At 41.0% G+C, this 22,202-nt stretch overlaps 1 protein-coding gene across 1 annotated transcript in view; it reads right to left on the bottom strand.

Moving 5' to 3' along the window:
• Nucleotides 1-22,202, bottom strand: part of CYFIP2 (cytoplasmic FMR1 interacting protein 2) — a 137,847-nt gene that overhangs the window by 108,613 nt on the left and 7,032 nt on the right. The window contains 2 exon segments of the mRNA XM_078150535.1: nucleotides 951-1,040; nucleotides 3,642-3,781. Of these exon segments, the coding sequence (XP_078006661.1) occupies nucleotides 951-1,040; nucleotides 3,642-3,758 (207 nt within the window). The 5' untranslated portion in view covers nucleotides 3,759-3,781.

The following is a 22,202-nucleotide window of genomic DNA, read 5'->3' as shown; positions in this document are numbered from 1 at the left end:
CTAGAAAAGAGTTAAAAGTCAAAAAAACAAAAAGCAAACAAACAAAAAAAACCCCAGCTCACACATAGGTCATCTGAGAACCCGCCTGACTAAGGGAATTGAAGGTTCATCACCAAGCAATGATTTATTCAGGATACAGTAATTCATGAAGGCTAAGAAGCAGAATGGCTATTGTCTGTGGCTGTGATGGAGAAGCCCCACAATAATGAATAGATGGATTTTAAAAATTGTTGAAGTCTTCCCCAGCTCCTTTGCAGAGGTGGAAGATCATGGGTGTGGAATATCATATACAATGTCAGGCTGTTTTGCTACATTGGTTAGCTTTTCTCATCTTTTTTGTTCTTAGCTCTAAGGGATGGCTCTCTGAGAGGGGTGGGAGGAGGGACATATTGGGAAATACAGATGATGTAAAACAAAACATAGCAATAAAAATTATTTTTAAAAACAAGCAATAATTGAAATAAGCCTTGACTATGTGCAAGACTTTGCACCTGGTGGTGAATAAACTGCTCACCATAGAAATACAGTCTTTGCCCCAGAATAGCTTGAGGAGACTAGACTTGTTTGGGGAAAGAAAAACATTAGAGAATGTTACTACTAAATAAAAGGGAAAGATTACTGTAAACGGGGCATTTGGTGAAGGTTTCTCAGAGCGGGCAGGGCTGGAGATGGGCCTTGAAGGATGGGGAAGACATAGAGAGGAAGAGAAGAGAAAAAGCAACATGAGCAATAGTAAGAAGCAGGGGTCGGTGAGCACGATATTAACACGTTAGATAGGGAGGAGTTCTGGGAGAATGTGAATTGGGAAAACCGACTGTAGCTGAGGCTATTACTGGGAGAATGAATGCATGCGTCCCCCTATCAGATGGCATGCCATTTTCTCTCCAGCTTCAAAAATCTACATGTGTGCATATGTTTGTGTACATGCAGATATGTCTTCAGAGACTCACCATGCTGGAGTGCACTGTGGCCTGCTCAATGTACCTTGCGATGCCTGTCACAAAGGCATTCCGGTCCTCAAAGTTCGTGTCAAAGTTGGCCTGTGGAATAAGAAATGATGAATGGGCACATTTCAGAAAAAAACCTAGAAAGACTTGCACAAACTGATGCAAATGGAAATGAACAGAACTAGGAAAACATTGTACACAGTATCAGCAACATCGTGTGATGATCCACTATGAATGACTCAGCTCTTCTCAGCTACACAATGATCCAAGACAATTTACAAAGGACTCACAAAGGAAAATGCTACCCACACCCAGATAAAGAACTGATGGACTCTGAGTGCAGATCAAAGTATATTTTTTCCACTTACTTTATTCTTTCTTGTATTTTTTTCTTTTGATCTGTTTCTTCCTCTACAACCATGATGAATATAGAAATATGTTTTATGTGACAGCACATGTATAAACTATATCAAACTGCCTACTGTTTTCAGAAGAGGGAAGGGGAGGGAGGGAGAAAAATTTGGAACCCAAAATCTTGTAAAAATGAATGCTAAAATTTTTCTTTATACACAATTGTGGGGAAAAAAAATAAAATACTATTTAAAGCAAACAAAACAAAACAAAGTTGGCATGTGGGAATCTAAAGTTTAGAAGTCATTGCCAAAAAGGAAGAGAACAATTCCAAGGGCATTACATGTCTTCTGTTGACTGGGGTTTGACAACTGGGGATCTCATTGCTTCCACAAACCATAAAGAGTTTGAGATACCTAGTTAAAACAGAATAGGTCACTGTGGCGTGAGCCTTATAAAGCAGGTCAAGGGAACTGCAGAAATGCTGGGTAACCAGGCCGAATCTTCCAGCACTTGGAGTGGCAGTATTCTCCCCAACCAGACAAGTACCTTGCCAAAACCAAAGCCAGGTAGAAAAAAAAAAGTTTGGGCTTTCAAATAGGACAATATTCCTCTATGACCTTCCCATTTCCACCAATCACAAAATGGATCAATCAATCAGCCAATAAGCATTTATTAATCACCTACTATGTGCCAGGAAGTGTGCTAAGTGCAAGAGGTACAAAGACAAAAGTGAAAAAGTCTTTGCCCTCAGGGAGCTTATATTCTATTGGGTCAGGATAGGTACACTAGTCAAATCTGTATCATAACAATTATAATAGCATTTATGGAGCACTTTGATATTCACAAGGCACTTCACGTGTTTTTTCATGTTATCCTCATTACAACCTTGAGAGGTAGATGCTGTTATTATCCCCATTTTACAGATGAGAAAACTGAAGCTGTGAAGTTAAGTGACTTGCCCAAGTTCACACAGCTAACAAGTGTCTGAGGCAAGATTAGTATTCTTCTCTACTGAGCTACTTAGCTCCAATAAGTGTTATATCAACAGGTGGTTAATTTCATGCCTGTTATAACTGAACAGAACCTTGAACAAAAAAAGTCTACTAAAGTCCTCCTTCCAATAAGGAGGTCAGGGCATGACATGGCATGACATGGAGGTGATTCTAGGTGATGTATATTTTGCATATCTTCTACATGTACTTATATGTGTACATGGTGTCCCTTCTACTAGAATGTAAGATTTTTGAGGGCAGGGATTGTTTATCTTTGTATGCCCACCCTTAACGCAGTGCCTGACACAGAGTAAGTCCTTACTAAATGCTCATTGATTGATTAGATTTTGAAGTATTGAAATGTTGGAAGTAAGTATAGTACTGACAATCCATTAGCCCTTGGAATTATTCATCAGCCCACCAGGAGGTACATAGTTAGAAAAATAAATGAGCCAACATGGTGGAAAGCTGAACTCGCCCAGAGTGACTGGGCCACTGGCTATTTGCAAGGCTAATTGGATCTGCATCGGGAGGCTCCCCCAGCTGCATTTGCTTCCTTGAGTAAGCCAATCAATATTTCTTACAAACATTCTCTTTGCACTTAAGTTAAAACAAACAACCATGACCCAAGCTCCCCAAGCCATTATCTGCTTTAGGGAGCCAAGAGCCTTTCACATACATGAAGGAAAAGTAATTACTCATTTGGGCTCCAGGGATTTTTAAATCGTGATATTTAATTCATGAGGTCAGTGTTGCTAAAACTGAGATTGGTTCAGCAGCTGGAGCAGTTAGTAAGTTAGTTGGGGTCATAGTAGACCAGGGGAAGGGCAAAGGCACACACACACACACACACACACACACACACACACACCACACACACACACACCACACACACACATACACACGCTTCAATCTATTCTTTCAGAAGAGCCAAGTCTAAGGGTAAAAGAGGTGGACAGCTGCCTAGGGCACCATATGCAGGGTGGTGTAACAAAGTACACTTTCTAACACAACTTTTTATAAATGCACATATCTTTCATGTGAGAAAATTCTACTCTCCACAGTCCATAGGGGTTTATTTTGTACTAAGGCATGTTGTATACATTATTGTGAAGGCACAATTTCTTAATTTTGATTAGGAAGGATAAGGGCTTGGCTTGACCTTAACCTCCACAGCCACTTTCCTAACCTGCACCTGGGACTGGACCTCCTAACTCATCACTTTTTACCTCCCTGATGCTGGCCTAGGTCTCCACATTTCCCTTCAACCTTCCGTCTGCGTGTCAATCGATCTCGTCCGGGGATGTTTGAGCCTTGCTGCTCTGGGCCTGATCCTGAAGGCACTTACTTGGTACATGATAGAAGATGGTGGAGGTTCGATGCATGGCTGCTGGTCGGGGAGAGGCAGCTCCTCCAACAGGTCCACATTGGACAGGGCATCTTCCAGGGTGACGTGTGTTGTCATGGTTGTGGTGTCTCAGTTCTGTTCTGTCACAGAGTGAAGGAAGGGGACAGAACATTTGGAAACTTCAGATGTTGCCAGAAATTCCTCCCCATCCCCATCCCCAGTCAATACACTGTAGCTAAGCTGAGGAAAGGGGAATTGCCTTGCAATCAATTCCTGTAATTAATCCTCTTCCACGGAAACTCGTATGGGGATAGCTCCTGCTAAGTGACCAAGAGAAATGACTTTATAGCATATGTTGAATGAGAACCAGAGATCTACACAGACCTCCTTTCTGAATACATATCTTAGGTCCGAGGTTCTTAACTTTCATTGTATCATGTATCCCTTTGGTAGTCTGATGAAGTCTATGGACCCTTTTTAAGAATAATGTTCTAAAATGCATAAATATGCATATATAGGATTGAAAAGGAAACCTAATACATAGAAACCATCAAAATATTAAAAACAAAAAAAAGTTCACAGACCCCAGGTTAAGAACCTCTGTCCTGGAACATAGAACTTTAGAATTAGGATCCTCTTTAGAGGATCTTCAGAATTTAGGATCCCCTTTAGAATTTGGGATCCTCTATTAAAATCACAGGATCCTATGACTCAGAAGAGACCTTAGAGAACATCTCATTCAACCCCTCTCCTTTGACAGACAATAATCACAATTCCATTTGCGTAGTGCTTAAAGGATTAGAAAGTGCTTTTGTTTACAAGGGTTCTGTAAGGCAGATAACACGAGTATCTCCCTCTCCATTTTACAGATAAAGAAACTGAGGCTCAGCAATTAATTGTCACTGTTGAGATTTGAACTCTAGTCTTCTGATTACAAATCTATTGTTCTTTTTGGTCCATTATATGGACAGGGAAACTGAGGCACAGATAGGTAAAATCAATCCTCCAAGGCAGGGCTGGGGAACCTGTGGCCTCAAGTCCACATGTGACCCTCTAGGTCCTTGGGTGCGGCATTTTCACTGAGTCCAAGTTTTACAAAACAAATCCTTTTATGAAGAGGATTTGTTCTGTGAAGTTTGGATTCAGTCAAAGGGCCGCACTTGAGGACCTAGAAGGCCACCTGTGGCCTCGAGGCTGCAGGCTCCCCACCCCTGCTCCAAGGTCACACATCCCCTATCAGACCTGGGAGGAAGCTGAGAACCAGAGAAGTTAAGTGGGTTAGTCATGCACACATAGCTAGGAACATCAGAGTCAGACTCCAAATGGAGACCTTCTGAAATCATGTGCGACTGCCTCTCAAATAAGACACACTTCCTAAAGCTGTAGATATTAGGTCTGGTCTAAAAGAAATAAAATTCTGGAAAGCTGAGAAGACTTGTATGAACTGATCCAGAGTGAAATAAGCAGAACCAGGAGGGCGGTTTTTACAGTAACAACATTTTTACGACAACTGTATAAACTTAAGAGCTCTGATCAATATATAATGACCCATGATAATTCCAGAGGCTTCGTTATAAAACATGATACCCACCTCCAGACAGAGAGGTGATAGACTCAGGACACAGAATGCAACATATTTTTTTGGTCATGGTCAATGCAGGTATTTTTTTTTAATTGACTTTGTATATTTGTTATGAGTTTTGCTTTTCTTCCTTTGAATACATATTACATATATCTTTAAAAAATAAAAGAAATGAGATCTTGACAAATAAACCTTTTTTCAGAGAAGGGAAAAAAGTTGTTTCTGGACATAGGTGTTTAGACAGCCGCACTAATCAAATGAGGCCCAAATATGAAATTCTGTGTCCTGGGTAAGATCTTGTTGGCAGAGTGCAGGGCTTAGATGATCTGAAATGAGGTGGAAAGAAATTCTTCAGAAAAGGAGTTTCATTCCTGCATATCAATGTGTTTGATGTTGGAGAAAGGAAATGAAGTGAATGACTGTAAATACTGATTAAATCATAAGGTACCACCAAATGGTCACAATATGGAATTGGGGAACCATGATGCCCACTTTGTCTCATGAGCTGGGAGAAAACTCAGAGACCATTTAGTCCAGGGGCTCTTAAGGTTTTTTGTATATTGGCAGTCTGTTTTAAAATACATAAATTAAGAAACATAGAATTACAAAGGAAAGCGATTCTACTGAAATATGGTTATCAAATTTTTTTAAAGTTCACATACCCAAGGTTGAGAACCCCCTCTCCATCCCTACCTCCCCCAAGGAAAATAACATATATAGGATTAAAAAGGAAACTAATTATATAGAAAAATGGCTATAAATTTTTTTTCAAGTTCTTATACCCTAGATTAAAAACCCCTAGTCAAACTCACCCTTCTTATTTTATAGATGAGCAAACTGGGAACCTGGGAGAATGTAACTTGCCCAAAAGCATGCACCTAGTAAATACCAGAACTAGGACTGGAACCTGGGTCCTGTCTTCCTTTTTGACTAACACACCGCTGTGTGTCAAAGGCTGGTTGAAAAATCCAGTCATGCATTCAGTATAGGCCTCATTCTCTCCCCTTTTACTATCGTATTTTTATCTCTCTTTTCATGCTTGGATTAGTTCTAATAAATAGTGGAAGAAAAAAAGGGAATGAAAGAAGAAAGAAAGAAGAGAGAAAAGGAGGAGAAAAAGAAAAAACTAAGGAAGGAAGAAAAAGGAGAAAGTAAGGAGGGAAAAGAAAGCTAGGAAGGAAGAAAGGAGAGAGGAAGGAAGGGAGGAAGAAGGAGAAGGAAAAAAGAAAGGGAGGAAGGGGAGGGAAGAAAAAGAGAGGAAAGAAAGACAGAAAGGAAGGAAGGAAAGAAGGAAGGAAGAAAGAAAACGAAAGGAGAAAGGAAAGAAGAAAGAAAAAAGGAAGGAAGAGGAGGGAAGAAAATAAGAAAAGGAATGAAGGGGAAAAAAGAGAAAGAGGGAGGAAGTAACAAAGGAAGGAATGAGAGAAAGAAAGAGAGAAAAAGAAAGACAAAAGAAGAGAAAAAAAAGAAGAAAAAACCCAGTCACCCACATGAGAGCAGAATCTAGCAGGCTGAGGCTAGGCCAAAGCAGGTGCAGAGTACATTGATACCTTGGCAGTCCTGAGCCCATATCCCTTTGTGACCAGCCATACGAAGGGCCAACAGATTCTGGACCTGATGAAGAAAAGAATCTTCCTAAACCCCTGTGCAGATGACTGAACTATTTCATCCTTAAGTGCTTGTGTGAGTACACCTTCCTGTTATGAACTGTGGTAACAGTTAAAAGCCACAGCCCCACAGGGGCATACCATGTTCAGAGGTGACTTCTCCTTTCCTGTCCTCTGTGTACCAGACATCCAGGGAGGTGGGAGGCAGTGTGATGAAGCCAAGACCTTGCTGGCCTAGGAGTCAGCAGACCAGAACACAGCACTAATAATACTGGTTGTGCTACTCATTTCCTTCTTCCTCATCTGTAAAAAAAAAGTTTAACTACTTCTAAGATCCTTTACAATGCAGGCCTTCTCTGATTCTTCTAGATATTTAGTTTCTTCTCCTGGGTTTCCCCAAACCTTTGTGGGGGGGGTTTCTTCCTTTAGAATGAAAAGAACACTGACTTGATTTGGAATCAAAGGACCTGGTTTTGATCCTAGGTCAATTTGTGTGATGTGGAGCAAGTCTCTTAACTTCACTGGCCTCAAAACTTTTTAATCTGTAAAACAGGGAGTGGGGTGGTGGTGATGGTGGTTGAACTAGCTAGGATTCTATATGTTGAGAGCCAATAAGTAAACAAATAAGTGAGTGAATGAATGAATAAACTTATAAAACAGATAAATTAAGAGTGTGAGTACACATGTATTGTTATTCAGTCATGTCCGACTCTTTGTGACCTTTTTTGGGGTTTTCTTGGTAAAGATGCTAGAATGCTTTGCCATTTCCTTCTCCAGCTCATTTTACAAATGAGAGAACTGAAGCAAACAGGATTAAGGGTCACAGAGCTACTAAGTGTTGAGGCCACATTTGAACTCAGGAAGATGAGTCTTCCTGACTCCAGGCCTGGTGTTCTATCCAGTGCACCACCTAGGTGCCCCAATATATGGATACACACATATATAAAGGATTCTTACGCTCTTTGCAAAAACTGCTCCTCCGAATAATTTCTGAGATTATTTACATCTGCTAACCACCTGGGGGAGACCCAAGACATTTAGCTTATATGCTACAAACTTTGCAGCCTGAAGATCAACCAGAAAAAAGGAAAAAAAAAACCCAAATCTTGAAAATCCCATTAAATTCCATAGATATTCATTAAGCACTCACTCTGCTTAAGGTATTAGGGAAATAAAAAGATAAAAAATGACAGTTACTGATCTTAAGGAGCTTACATTCTAAGAGAGATGGACCTAGCCTATATGCCAATAAGTATAATGTAGGTAGGTTGTCACATGACAATGCAGAGACCCAATGCAGAGACCCGAGTTCAAATCCAGGCACTTGATACTAGCTGTGTGACTCTGGGAAAGTCACTTAACCCCAATTGCCTCACCTAAACAAACAAACAAACAAACAAACAAATAAATAAATGAATGAATGAATGAATGAATAAATAAATAGACAAGCAAACAAATAAATAAATGAAATAAAGGTTTTTTTTTTTTAAATGGGGCAGGTAGGTGGCATAGTGGATAGAGTACTGGCCCTGAAGTCAGGAGGACCTGAGTCCAAATCCGGCTTCAGACCAAACACTTGACACTTACTAGCTGTGTGACCCTGGGCAAGTCACTTAACCCCAATTGCGGGAAATCTTATGGGAGAGATCTCATGAGGGAAAGAATAGTTTCAGGTATAGAGATCAAGGGAAGGCTCCATTGGAAGTGATGGCAATTTAGTCAAGCCTTCAAAGAGGAAAGAAGGAATTAGATGAGCAGAAGTGAGAAGGGGGTAATTACAGGCTTGGAGAATAGCTGGCAAGAGCAAGACAGCTCCAAGGCAGAAGAGAATTGGAGGAATGGGTCATAGTCTCATCACCTGAGATGGAGAGTGTGTAAAGAGTAAGTTATACATACCTACATATGTGCGTGTGTGTGTATATAAAGTAGGCTACATATAAAAAGGCTACAAAAGTAGGCTGGAACCTTGAATGCCAGGCTACAGAGTTTACACAGCATATATAGTGTTTCAACTGCTCCAAGTCAACTTTCCACAGCAATCTTTGGCTATTGCCCAAAGTGAGGTTTGCCTATATGGTCTTCCTTGGGTTTCTAAGCTATTATGGAAGCTTCCTACTGAAGATGATTCGTGTTCTTCATCATTTGCACATGGAATAAGCCCAGCAAAACTGCAATCTCTCCATGTGTGGGAGGGCACAGATTTGTCTTAATAGGCAAGTCAGACGCTGTGGACTGGCACAGCTTGGGGAACCTAAGTATCCTTGGTTACACAGACGACAGGGTTGGTGATACATTTTCAGCACCAGCTCTGGCGGTTGCCACTGGGCCGTGGTAAGAGAAAGAACAGTGGCTCAGTCAACAAGGGCACTGTGGGAACTTGGCTGTGGGACTGAAGAAATTCTGGCCCTGGAGCCCCAGCCTTGCTAACATATTAGCAATGGTTTTGAATTAGAATCCCCTATTTTGTGTACTGGAAGGAAAAAAGGGAAAAGAAAAGTCTCGTCTCTGGGGTAGGAAACCAGTGTACTCAAAGACTCTGCTAAGAATAATTAAAAAATCTTTTAACCTCTGAAGCTTAGAAAAGGAGAAATTATAAATAATAATAAGAATGAGAATCAGCAGAGTTTAGCGGATAGAGGGCCAGTGCTAGAGTCAGGAACAATTGAATTCAAGTCCTGCTTTGGACACACATGCACGCATGCACCTTGGAGAGGTCACTTAACCTCTTAGTGTCCCAGGCACTCTTAAAGAATAAATTACAAACCAGCAGGCAATCTGCATGAGAGAAAGGAATTTCCACACTGGGAATTCCATACACAGCTACAATAGCAAATCCCTGCCTCAACACCCTCCCTCACCTCCCCAAAACAACAGTGTATGGCTATGTAAACTTTGTGACTTTCCAAAGAAATTACACTCCTATTAATCGCATGTACAACCACCCTTTTAGGTAGGGAGGACAGGTATTTCTGTCTCCATCTGACAGATGGAAGAAATAAGCCACAAGAGGTAAAGTGAATTGTCCAGGATTATGCTGCAATAAGTATTAGAATCAGAAAAACAATTGAAGTATTTTTTTTAAATTTTAATTGTAAACTTGACAAATGTCAACAAACATGACTATTTCCATAATCAAAGGATAGAAAAAGGATGTTTATATATGAAACTGTAAATCTATTATATACAGATTTTTATAAGTACGTATTACATTTAATAAGGTAGTATAAACACTGCCCTTCTTTTGTGTGTACTCTTTTGAACTGTCTTCTGTCCTTTTCTATATATTTTTATAATGTTTCATTAATGTTCTTTCTTTTTTCTTTTTAAAATCACTTTTACCTCCTGTTTCCCCCAAACTCTTCTTGCCCCCCAAATAAAAGCCTTCCCTGAAAACAAGTAAGTATAGTCAAACAAAACAAATTCCACTTTGGTCATGTCTAAAAATGCATGTCTCATTCTATACCTATAGTCCATCTCTCTGTCAACAGGTGGGAAACATGCTTGTTTTAGAATCAGTCTTCTGGAGTTGTGGCCTATCACTTTATTGATTCAATTCTTAAGTCCTTCTTTCTTTATGATATTGTAGTTACTATATGAATTGCTCTCCCATCTCTGTTCACTTCCCTTTGCATCAGTTCATACAAATCTTGCCAGATTTCTCTGAATCCATGTCTTTCCCCACTTCTTACACTGCAATAATATTCCATTAAATTCACATTCCATAGAACTCAAATTTTCTGATGATCATTTCTACTCTCTTTTACCTGAATTACACTTGCTTTTGCAATTCTTTTAATGTGTCAAATTTATTTTATTTAATTCATTTATTTATTAGCCAGAAACTGAACTTCTTGGTATAATAATCTTTCTAAAATGCAGCTGTGATCATGTCACTCAAAGCTTTTCAATGAATCATCACTATTCACCAAATTTAATCCTAACTCCTTAAGCATTCAAGGCCTTCCATGTTCTGGCCCCAATTTACCTTTCCAAACTTATCTTCTCTTATTCCCTTCCATATATCTAAAGCTGTAGCCAGACTGAGTCACTTCCTTGTGATTCCCTTTCCTTCCATCCCTGTGCTTTTGCTCATAATTTCCTTGACCTAGAATGTCCTCCCAAACCCAACTCCAACTCCTTTGGCCAAATATAATAATCACTAACACACACACATACATATACATACACATACACATATATATGTATATGTATATGTAGCTATATATCTATCTCTCTATATATATCTTAATATGTGCCAGGCACTGTCTAAGCCCTTTACAATTATTAACTCATTTGATCCTCACAATAACCATAGGAAATAGGTAAATAGTAAAGAAACTGAGGCAAACAGGGATTAAGTAACTTGCCCAGAGTCACACAGCTAGTAGGTATCTGACGCCTGATTTGAATTCAGGTCTCTCTGACTCTGGGGTAGCTAGGTAGTGCCATGGCTAGAGTGCTGGGCCCGAAGTCAAGAAGACTCATCTTTCTGAGTTCAAATTCGGCCCCAGACTCTTAGTTGCTGTGTGACCCTGGGCAAGTCATTTTACCTCATTTGCCTCAGGTCTTCAAGTATGTAATGTAGACATATTAGAGAAGGAAATGGCAAAGCACTCCAGTATCTCTGCCAAGAAAACCGTATGGACAATATCAATGGGGTCATGTAGAGCCAGATACGACTCAATAACAACAACTTTCTGACTCCAGAGCCAGTGATCTATCCACTGCACCACCTAGCTGCCAGTCAAGACTGAGATTGAATGTTGATTCCTACAACCAAATATGAAGTCTCCCTCCTCTGAACATTCATGGTCTTTTGCTCTTAATGCCCTAATGACATCTTGTTCTCTTTTTCTGCCTTGTATTCTAGTTATTTATGTATTTGTCTTTCCTGTGATGTATGACATTAAAAGAAATGCAAAGAAGTGGCAACATTTAGTTACTCCTTCATGAAGTGTGAAGAAATCCTTCCATCAAACTTGATAGAATTGAAAAGCAGCTAGACACTGATGGCTAAAGGACCAGCCACGCCCCAGTGGCTCTTTATAAAGGAAGACACACTCAGTAGAGGCAGGAGACAGCTATGACAAGTATGAGCTCTGGCAGTTGAGAAATGAGCCACCTATAGATGGAGAACCCAGCTCTTGAAAGGCAGTAACTCCTTACTCATTGGAGGGAAGGAGATCTCTCCTTCCTCCTCCCCATCAGCCCTGGCATCTTCCAGTGGAACTAGTTGCCCAGAAGGAGACCTTACCTAGTAGGGGAAAGGCCTGGGCAAGTCACTTTACCCCCTTTGCCTTAGTTCTTCATGTGTATAATGGGGACATATAGGCGATGGGAATGGCAAACCACTCCGGCACCTTTGCCAAGAAAACCCTGTGCACAATGTCAATGGGGTCACGTAGAGTCAGACACAACTAAACAACAACAGCAGTCATCATAATGACGTGCCCAGCAAAGATGATGCATTCGGGGGGAGACGAGTGAGGACACCACAAAAAAGGCGGATATCAGGACCTTGCAGCATCAGAGCTGTCTTGGTCACATGTGTTCCATAAGTACGTGCCACTGTAATAATGTACTCCATACATGTGCCCATTCATCCTAGTAATGTTGTATGCATTTGCGAGCAAGTGGGCCCCATATTTGTGGGTAGAATGGTTTGAAATAATAATGGCTAGCATATACACACACACACACACACACACATATCTTGCAAAGAGCTGTACACATGCACATATATATATACATGTGTTTCATTTGATACTTGGAACCACTCTTCAAGATAGGTGCTATAATAATCCCCATTTTACAGATTGGGATTTATAGAGGAAACTGTAAGAGGTTAAGTGACTTGTCCAGGATCACACACTTAGGAAAGGTCTGAGGCTGGATTTGAACTCAGGTCTTTCTGACTCCCAGGCTAATGCTCTTACCTAGTGAGCCATCTAGTTGTCTCTACTGTTCTTACAATGGCCCCTCAGCAAATGCCTTTGCTTTGTGCTAATTATGTCCTGTGTCTGACTATTAAAGTAAAAATACCAGTGGCAGCTTGTGAATTATAGCTTTCGGAATGCAGACCCACAGACCCTGGGGATAGTCACTTCCCAGGGGCCCAACCTTCAAGGACATGTTACAGGGAGGTAGTTCCAGAGCAGACGCTACAGATGCAGAAACTGTTTAAGGTGGAAAGGACCACTGGGCTTATTTGGTCTAATTGTCTCTTTTTACGGATGAAGAAAATGAGGTCCAGCCGAGAGAAGTGACTTAGCCCAGGCCATATACCTAGGCAACAGCATGGAATGAGAAGCCAGGAGACCTGATTTTGTGAAATGTTTACATGCTATTTTTGATTAAATGGCTAATCCCACTGTGCTCATTCATTACAAAATGATCTGAATTCCTGGTATCCATAGTAAATACACAGTTACATGATGTAACCCTAAGCTACACAGTGAAAAGCACATTGAACTCAGGGTCAAAAGAACCTTCTCTCCATTCAGTCACCACCCTAGTCCTCTCCACCTCTCGGTCAGGCTATCGGTTTCCATACATCCAATCCCCATGGCTCTCTAATACATCCTCCACACAGCTGACAAATCGATATTCCAAAAGCACAGGTCTGACCATATCACCCCATGCTTGAGAAGCTCTAGAAGTTTCTTCTTGCCTCTGGGACAGAATGCAAACTCCTTTCTTTGGCTTTTATAGGACATTACAGTCTGGATCTAGCCTCCCTTTGTAGGCTTATTTCTCATGACTCTCCTTTATTCGGTCTAGCCAAATGGGCTCACTTACTATTTTCTCCCCCGACCCCTGTCCCACAACAGTCCATTTCCTCACCTCCACAACTGCATAGGCTGTCTGCCATGTCTGGTATGCCCCCCTCCTTCATCACAAAATCTTTCTACAGGAAACCAACTAGATCACTACCCCCTATTCGCCAAGATGTTAGTGCTATTTCCTTGGAAATTACTTTGTATCCACATTGCGTATATTTTGTATTTAACCGTCATTACATATATTCATACCTTTCCCTCCAACTGAATGTAAATTCCTTGAGGGCAGGAACGGTTTCTTTTTTCTTTTTCTTTTTTTTTTTTAAATGCAGCTAGATGGCAAAGTGCACTAGGCCTAGAGTCGAGCAGTTGCTCTGTTGTTTCAGTTATGTCCACCTCTTGTGACTCCTTCTTGAGGTTTTCTTTAAATGGTTTGCCATTTCCTTCTCAAGCTCATTTTACAGATGAGGAAACTGAGGCAAACAGAGTAAGTCATTTGCCCAGGGTTACACAACTAGGGAGTGTCAGAGGCCATATCTGAACTCAGGTCTTCGTGACTCAGGTCCCAGTGCTTTATCCACTGTGCCACCTAGCTGCCTGGCTTCAGAGACTTATTAGCTTTGTGACCCTAGGCTATGCACTTAACCTCTGTCTACCTCAGTTTTCTCACCTATAAAACTAAAAACCTATGTCACAGGTTTGTTGTGAAGATCGAAGGAGACAGTATGTATAGAGTGCTTAGTGTAGTAACTGGCACAGAGGTGCTTAATAAATGCTCGTTCCCTTCCCTTTGTATATCCAGTATCTGGCACATAGTAGGGGTTTGATAGATGGTTTTGATAGACAGCTGAACAAAGTTCCAGCTTTGATATTCACTAGCTGTGTAACCTAAGCCACTTATATAAGCCCCATGACTCAGTTTCCTCACCTGTAAAATAGGAGAGAGATATTTACACATATGTTCTACCTCCCCTACAGGCTTGTAGTGAGGAAAACACCTTGTAAACCATTAAGCACTTTTGAAAGGCGAGTTATTATGAAGATAATAAATCTCCTCAATCTCCAATTCTTCCCAAAAAGAAAGTACAGCTCTAACATCAGCAAACTCTGAGTTCACTTTCCAGCTAGGTACAGCCTCAGATATACTTGGCTTCAAAAGGCTAAGGATGGAAAGAAACCGAGCTATCACTGAACCAGCAGATGCCGCAATCAAAGAAGGCAAGACACGCCCACATTGCTCCTCTGAGTGACTTCCTGCCTTACAAAGGTTGAACCAAAGGGAGGTACCGGAGGAAGGGGCCCAAATATCTCTTCGCTTTATTTTTACCACAGATAGTCCATGGGGCTTCCCCAACCTAGCCAGAAAAACTCCTGTGATGAGAAATCTCTAGGCCAGAAGAGAGAAAGATACTCTGAGCTAATCAATTAGAATGTTTGAGATGATAGGGTTCTGTAACATAAAATGTAGCATGTCAGTACTGGAAGGGAACTGGAACATGGAATGTTAAAGTTAGAAAGCGACCTAGAACTTAGAACTTGAGAGCTAGAAAGTACCTTAGAACAGAGATTCTCAAAGCTTGGTTTGGGGACCCCTAGAGGCCCCCAAGACCCTTTCAGAGGGTCAGTGAGATCAAAACTATTTTCATAATGATACTAAGATGTTTAAATTTCTAATATAACTAACATTGATAGGTATAATTCACAGAAACAAAATCTCTTTAGAGTATCCCCAATACTTTTTACAAATGTAAAGCGGTCCTGAGAAGTTTGAGAGATACTGCCTTAGGACATGGAATGTATAATGTCAGAGCTAGAAGAGACCCTAGAACATAGAATTTTAGAATTATAAGGAATCTTAGGACATAAAATAGGGCATTTCAGAGCTGGAAGTGACCTTAGCACATAGAACATTAAAGACAGAAGGAACACAGGCTCTAAGTGCTGGAAGGCACCTTAAAATGTAGAAGGACCAGGTTGGAAAGGACCTTAGAATGCAGAATGTCTGAGATAGAAAGTTATCTGACAGGTCATCTAGTCAAACCCACTCATTTTATAGATGTGGCCCAGAATGATGAAGTAATTTGGTCAAGGTCACATAGCTAGTGGCAGAACCAAATCTCTCCCTTCCCAGCCAGCATGGGAACTTTTACCATAAAAATCCAGTGTGAATCAATCTGCCAGGATAGGTTGGACTGTAAAATATCTGATTTATATATAACCTCTGGTTGTTTTTTATGAACTTTGGGGCTTGATATAGGTCCATTGTTTAACTTAGGTAACCCAGTTCTCACTTAGAGTTTCTTTCTATGAACTTTCCTTTGCAAAGGATTTCAGGCTGTTGGAAGCAGTCTAGCCTGATTAGTTTTCTTTATTCCTACATCAAGTCCTGAGATCTCTAATGAATCTAATAATCTAATATATAATAATCTAATAACAATCCCTAATCTAGTTTCTCTGATTTTAATCCAAGTATTATTGTCTACTAAGAAGCACTCAGGGAAGCAAGCATCACATAGTGAGCAGAGGGCCAGCCTTGGAATGCTGGAGACTTGGGCCCAGGTCCTGTCTCTGATGCTTACTGTGTGACTGGGAGTGAATCAGAGACTCTTAGTGCCTAGAAAGCAACTCAGGAAGACTAGGTTATTGATGAGTTGCTGAGCTGTCCCGGGGGAGGGCACTCCTGCACAAGGAATGCCAATGAAATCACTAGATAAAATTTTAAGACAAAACACTAAACACTGAGGCCTCTTGATCTGCGACTTCATTGGGCTAGGGAACTCTTGACAGAGATCAGCATCTTCTCTGCAGTTTAGTTTTAGTTGCCCAGACTTAGCACTGAGAGGTTAAGTATAAAAGATAAGAGCACTGACAACCAGCATCTGTCAGAGGCAGTATTTGAGCTCAGGTCTTCCTGACAGCTCTTTATCCAATATGCCACACTGCCTTTCTTTTAGTCTCTTTATTTGGTCACTTTGGTCATGTCGACTCTTCATGACCCATTGAAGGTTTTTTTTTTTGGCAAAGGTACTGGAGTGGTTTGTCATTTCCTTCTCTAGCTCATTTTACAGATGAGGAAACTGACACAAACAGGGTGAAGTGACTTATCCAGGGTGATGCAGCTAGTAAATATCTGAGGCCAGATTTGAACTGGGGGAATAGTGGGAGATAAAGTTGGACAGCTAAGATTTGGTCACTTTTATTCTCCAGAGAGGATAAGCAAACCTGTGTATAAGCCTGAATTTTTCTCTTAACCAGATAAGAATCTTCTTGTACTGACCTCTCTTTAGCCATGTGACCTGGGTGGGGGAGGAAATACAGGAGTGGAGGGAGTGTTGTGAGAAGCAGTCCCTCTCAAAATTTTGAAACTCTCTCTCAGCAGTACTATCAAGGTTTCTGACTAAGAACAGGTCTTCTCCATTGCCCAATGCTGACTGAGACCCTTAATTCTCTTTTGCCTGAAAAGAGCTGAAAGTAGGGCACAGCTGCTCAGCTGATCACTGCCATTCCTTATCTCCCACCGGGCAGATCAGAAGACCCCACCCTGTCTCTCCACCCTTCCTCCCTTGCCCCTCCCTTCCACCCCCAGCACTGCAGGTCAGAGCAGAGCACTGAACATGCTTCATCTGAGTCTCGCTGGAGAAGCCAGCCCCATCAGCATTTATAGTAAGATGGGCAATTGAGCAGTAACCCAAGTGGCTCCACACTCTGTTAAGTAACTTACTTCCTGTGTTGCTGTCAGGGTGGAGGGACTTTGATGTTGATGACAGATTTGAGCAATTATGTGTGGTGTGTGTGTGTGTTGTGTGTGTGTGTGTGTGTGTGTGTGTGTGTGTGTGTGAGAGAGAGAGAGAGAGAGAGAGAGAGAGAGAGAGAGAGAGAGAGAGAGAGAGACAGACAGACAGACAGACAGAGCCAGAGAAAGACAAGAGAGAGAGGTGTCACACTACTAGAATTACTTGCTGGTGATCCTCTCAGAGATTGTGTTCACATTCGCTACTGGCACTTTAGGCAGTCCACCACAAAAAGGGCATAAGAAGATGACAGAGCTGGACTAGAAGATGCCCCAGATCCCTTTCTCTAAATTTCCTGCTGCTGTTAACCAACAACCAAAGTACAGGTTTGCTGGTTTAAAAAATTAAAAAAAAAGGTCTCATAAGATGCTATTAGAGTTGCCAATTTGCCTCAGTCTCAATAAGAATCTGGACATCCAGCTCTTTTCCATGAACTGATCAGATATTAAAATCCATAACTTACTCTGATCATTCTACAGCCAGAAGAAACTCTAAGGATAAGCTTCACATTCTGTCACGTGCCTGGCTTTTTCTTCTGCAGGTGCAATGCCTATGAAAGCTTTAATTACCTGCTTTGGATTTAAATGCCCTGCCAAGATTGGTCTGAAGAACATACTTTTTTTTGGTAGCATATTAGGAAATTGTCTAGTCATTGGGTCAGCAACCTTTTAAGAGGCAGACCAAAGGTTCCAGTATTTTAAGAAAAAAAATTCATTATTCATTTATTTTTAACATTCTTAATTTTTTTAATTTTGAGTTCCAAATTCTCTTCCTCCTGCCTGCCCCTCCCTCATCCATTGAGGCCAGAAATGTGATATCAATTATACATGTTAAATCATGTAAAACATGTTTCCACATTAGCCATGTTGCAAAAAAAAAAGCAAGAAAAATAAAGTGAAAAAAATTATGCTTCAATTTTCACTCACATTCCATCAGTTCTCTCTCTGGAGGTAGAAAGTATTTTTCATTATAAGTCCTTTGGGAGTGTCTTGGGATCATTGTATTGATCAGAGTAGCTAAGTCTTTCACAATTAATCATCCTTACAATATTGCTGTACTGTGTACAATGTTCTCCTGGTTCTGCTTGCTTCACTTTGAATTAGTTCATATATGTCTTCCCAGTTTTTTCTGAAACCATCCTGCTCATCATTTTTTATAGCCCAACAGTGTTCCATCATAGTCATATACAACTTGTTTAGCCATTCCCCAATTGATGGGCAATTCTTTGCCACTACAAAAGGAGCTGCTATAAATATTGTTGTACAAATAGATCCTTTCTCCCTCTTTTTGGATCTCTTTGGGATACAGATCTAATAGTGGAATTGCTGGGTCAAAGGATATGCCTTTGGGCATAGTTTCAAATTGCTCTACAGAACTGGTCTACAGACCAGTTCACGACTCCACCAACAGTGCATTAGTGTGCCAATTTTTCCACTTCCCCTCCAACATTTATCATTTTCCTTTTCTGTTATGTTAGCCAATCTGATAGGTGTGAGGTAGTACCTTAGAATTGCTTTACTTTGGATTCTCTAATCAATAGTGGTTTAGTACATTTTTGTACATGACTAAATAAAGATAGCTTTGCTTTCTTCTTCTGGAAACTGCCTGTTCATACCGTTTGACCTTTCTAGGGAGCAATTCATATTTTAATAAATTTTACTCAGTTCCCTATATGTTTGAGAAATGAAGCCTTATCAGAGAAACTGGCTGTAAAACTTCCCCCCCTCCCCAGTTTCTTGTTTTCCTTCTAATCGTGGCTACACTGGTTTTCGTTCCAGTTTTTTTTCTTTCTTTCTTTAATGAAACAGAAATACCTCCTATTGGGAGAGGAATACCTCCCTGCCTCAAGTCTCTCCCCACTCCAGTTCATCCTCCACACAGCTGCCAAACTGATATTCCTGAAACACAGATCTGATCATATTATCTTCCAACTGAAAGATCTTCAATGATTTCCTATTAAATCTATAATAAAGGCTCTTAACATGGGTGTCCACAGATAGGCTCTTTGGATAGATTTCAAGAGGTCTATGGATTTCAATGGAAAAAAAACCTTGATTTTCACTCATACAGAACTGAAATTTATCATTTCTTCCATTATGATTCAAAAAAATATTCTGAGTAGGGATCTTCAGGCTTCACCAAACTACTGAATGGGTCCATGACACACAAAAAGTTACAAACTTCTGTTCTTTAATAAAATACAAAAATTCTCCAGCCTGGCATTTAAAACTCCCCACGATTTGGCTCCCACCTACTTTTCTAGTCTTATTCCATACTATTCTCTCTCATATACTCTCCATTCCATGTCTGTTTAGCTGCTCTTTGTATATGACTTGGCATCTCCAGCCTGTGCCTTTGCACAAATGGTCCACCATGTCTGGAATGCGCTCCCTCTTTACTGCCACCTCACAGAATCATTAGTTTCCTTCAGAGCTCCATTCGAGGGCCACCTACTAATAAGAAGGCAATTTTTGATGCCTCCCATTATCAGCACTCTCTGCTGCTTGTTACTGTTTGTATTTTGTATATACCCTGTATACAAATTTTGTCATGCTATTAGAATGTAAGCTCCCTGAAGGCAGGGTCTATTTCCTTTTTGTCTTTGTATGATATCCCCAGTACCTTGCATAACGCTGTTATTTAGATGTTTGCTGGATAGAAGTGAATTCTGGAGAGCATGCTATATGAAAGGCAGGCAGCAGGCAGCAATAAAGGATGTTTGCCATGCTATTCACTAATTTAAGAGGAGGAAGGGGAGCAAGAAAAAGTCAGCCTTCAACTCTCATGGCTGAGAGTGGTTTTCACAGGCTGCACCGAGGTGGAGTGGAGGAGCTGGGTCAGTGCTCGATGTTGACACACGTGCTGGGAAATGACTGCTCTGTGTACACAGCCCTGTGGTATGTGCTGTGGGGGATTAAAAACAGGAATAGAAATGTGGTCTGTATTTGAGGCGCTGAAATTCTAGTGCTAAGACAAAAGGATTTAAATTTAGTTTGAAAGAACATTTGTGGGATGTTCCCCTCAAAGATAGACACGGGGCTTACTTGAATTCAGAGACTGTCTTATTTATCTTTACATTCCCCACAATGCATTGCACTTGGCAAATGCTTGTTTGAAGGAACGCATGCATGCATGCATGAATGATAGTGGGTTGACTTTAAACTGTGTGCCGACCAGGGAGCAGCTATTAAGTTTGTCTTTCTTCTCGGTCTGTCTCTAAGTTCCTCGTATGTTGAAAATGTCAGATTTATTAAGGAGACAGGAGCTCTTTTAAGGCACAAGAAGGTGTCACATTGTCCACGGTATGTTATTTGAACCCCCCACCCCCACCCTGGATTTTGTTTCAAGTCAGTTATTGTTTCACTCAAACCTATCCCTAAATGCTGGACTCTCCAAAGTTACCCAGTGACAACATGAACGGTCAGAGGGTGATCGATCATAGGAAGCCACCCCCCACCCAGTACTGTACTCCCATTCCCTAAATCAGGTCTCTCTACAGAGTCATGTTTACTTGCCAAGTCCCTTGAACCCTAACTTAATTGGTATCTGCTTTTCAGAGCATTATATAACAAGAATCCAAACCACCCCCACTGGAAACCAGTCCCCAGGCAAGAGTGGATCCTCAAATCACCCCTAGCAATGACACACACCCAATCCATGCTCTTAGCTGTTTCTGGAACCTGGGAATTAGGGATTGGATACCAGTCCACACAGGCCCATCACAGCCCTCTAGTAATGGCTGAGGATGGAGAGAGTCAATCTCTGAAATCTTCACATTTGAACAGGCATCCCACACTCACACACTGAATGCTGAAATGTCTTTTTATACCCAAGACTTTTCCAAAAGCCATTTCTGAATTTCTTAATCACAAAGTCCTTTTCAGCCCCTCGGTCACTTGGCGGTACAGGCCACAATTCCTCTTTTTAGATCAATGTACAGTATGCAATTAATAAATAGTCTCTTGAGGAAGGGAAGGGCATCTGTCCAAAATGGTCCTAACATTCAGGAATATCATCATCATCCTTTCTATTTCCGTAGCATTTTTCTCCTAAGACTCTTTGCTTAACAGACATTATCTCATCCTCTGCATTTCACAGAACAGGCAGGTAGCAAGTAAGATCTCTTCCATTTTGGAAATGGAAGAACTGAGGACAGAGAGGTTCTGGGGCAAGCCTAAGGTCACATAGCAAGCCAATGATATAACTAGTCATGGGGAAATCCCGGGACCCCACACCACTGCTCTATTCATTCGTCCTAAATAGACACAAGCCTCGCTTACTTTTCTGCCTAACACTTTTCTAAGTAGAAAAATGTTCCCTGAATCTCTCTTGATTGCATAACATTGAGCATACAGGGGGGAAAATTCCTTCCTGACCTTCTGTTCTCTGCTTTGAAATGTGAGAATTGCCTCAGCCTTTGCTTACATGGCTTTCTTCAGCTCTGGAATGTTTTCCTCCCCTCCTCTTTGTCTATTTAATTTTCAACCCATCTTCTAAGGTCTAGCTAAAGTCTTACCCCTTCCATAAAGCCATCCCTGACCCTTTGCCATCTCTTCTCATCCAGGCCTCAGAGAAGACTGAACTTCCTTAGTTATTGAGGCTAGCTTCTCCAGGAATCCCCACAATGCTCCTACACAACCCAAGCCAGAGATGAGCTCAAAAAAGATGTTGTGTTTTAGAAATTCTAGGTCACTAAAGGAAGCCTCAGCAGAGGTAGAAAACCATGGTCAATGCTACTATGTCATTAGGCTGCTTGGGTGGCATCAAAGAACCCACTTGCCTCACAGCTGCCTCTGGAAAAA

This window comes from Phascolarctos cinereus, unplaced genomic scaffold (genome assembly GCF_003287225.1).
Source record: "Phascolarctos cinereus isolate Bilbo 61053 unplaced genomic scaffold, phaCin_HiC Scaffold_2;HRSCAF=192, whole genome shotgun sequence".
NCBI lineage: Eukaryota > Metazoa > Chordata > Mammalia > Diprotodontia > Phascolarctidae > Phascolarctos > Phascolarctos cinereus.
Note: the sequence above shows the minus strand (reverse complement) of the source record. Positions and strands in the feature narration are given on the sequence as shown.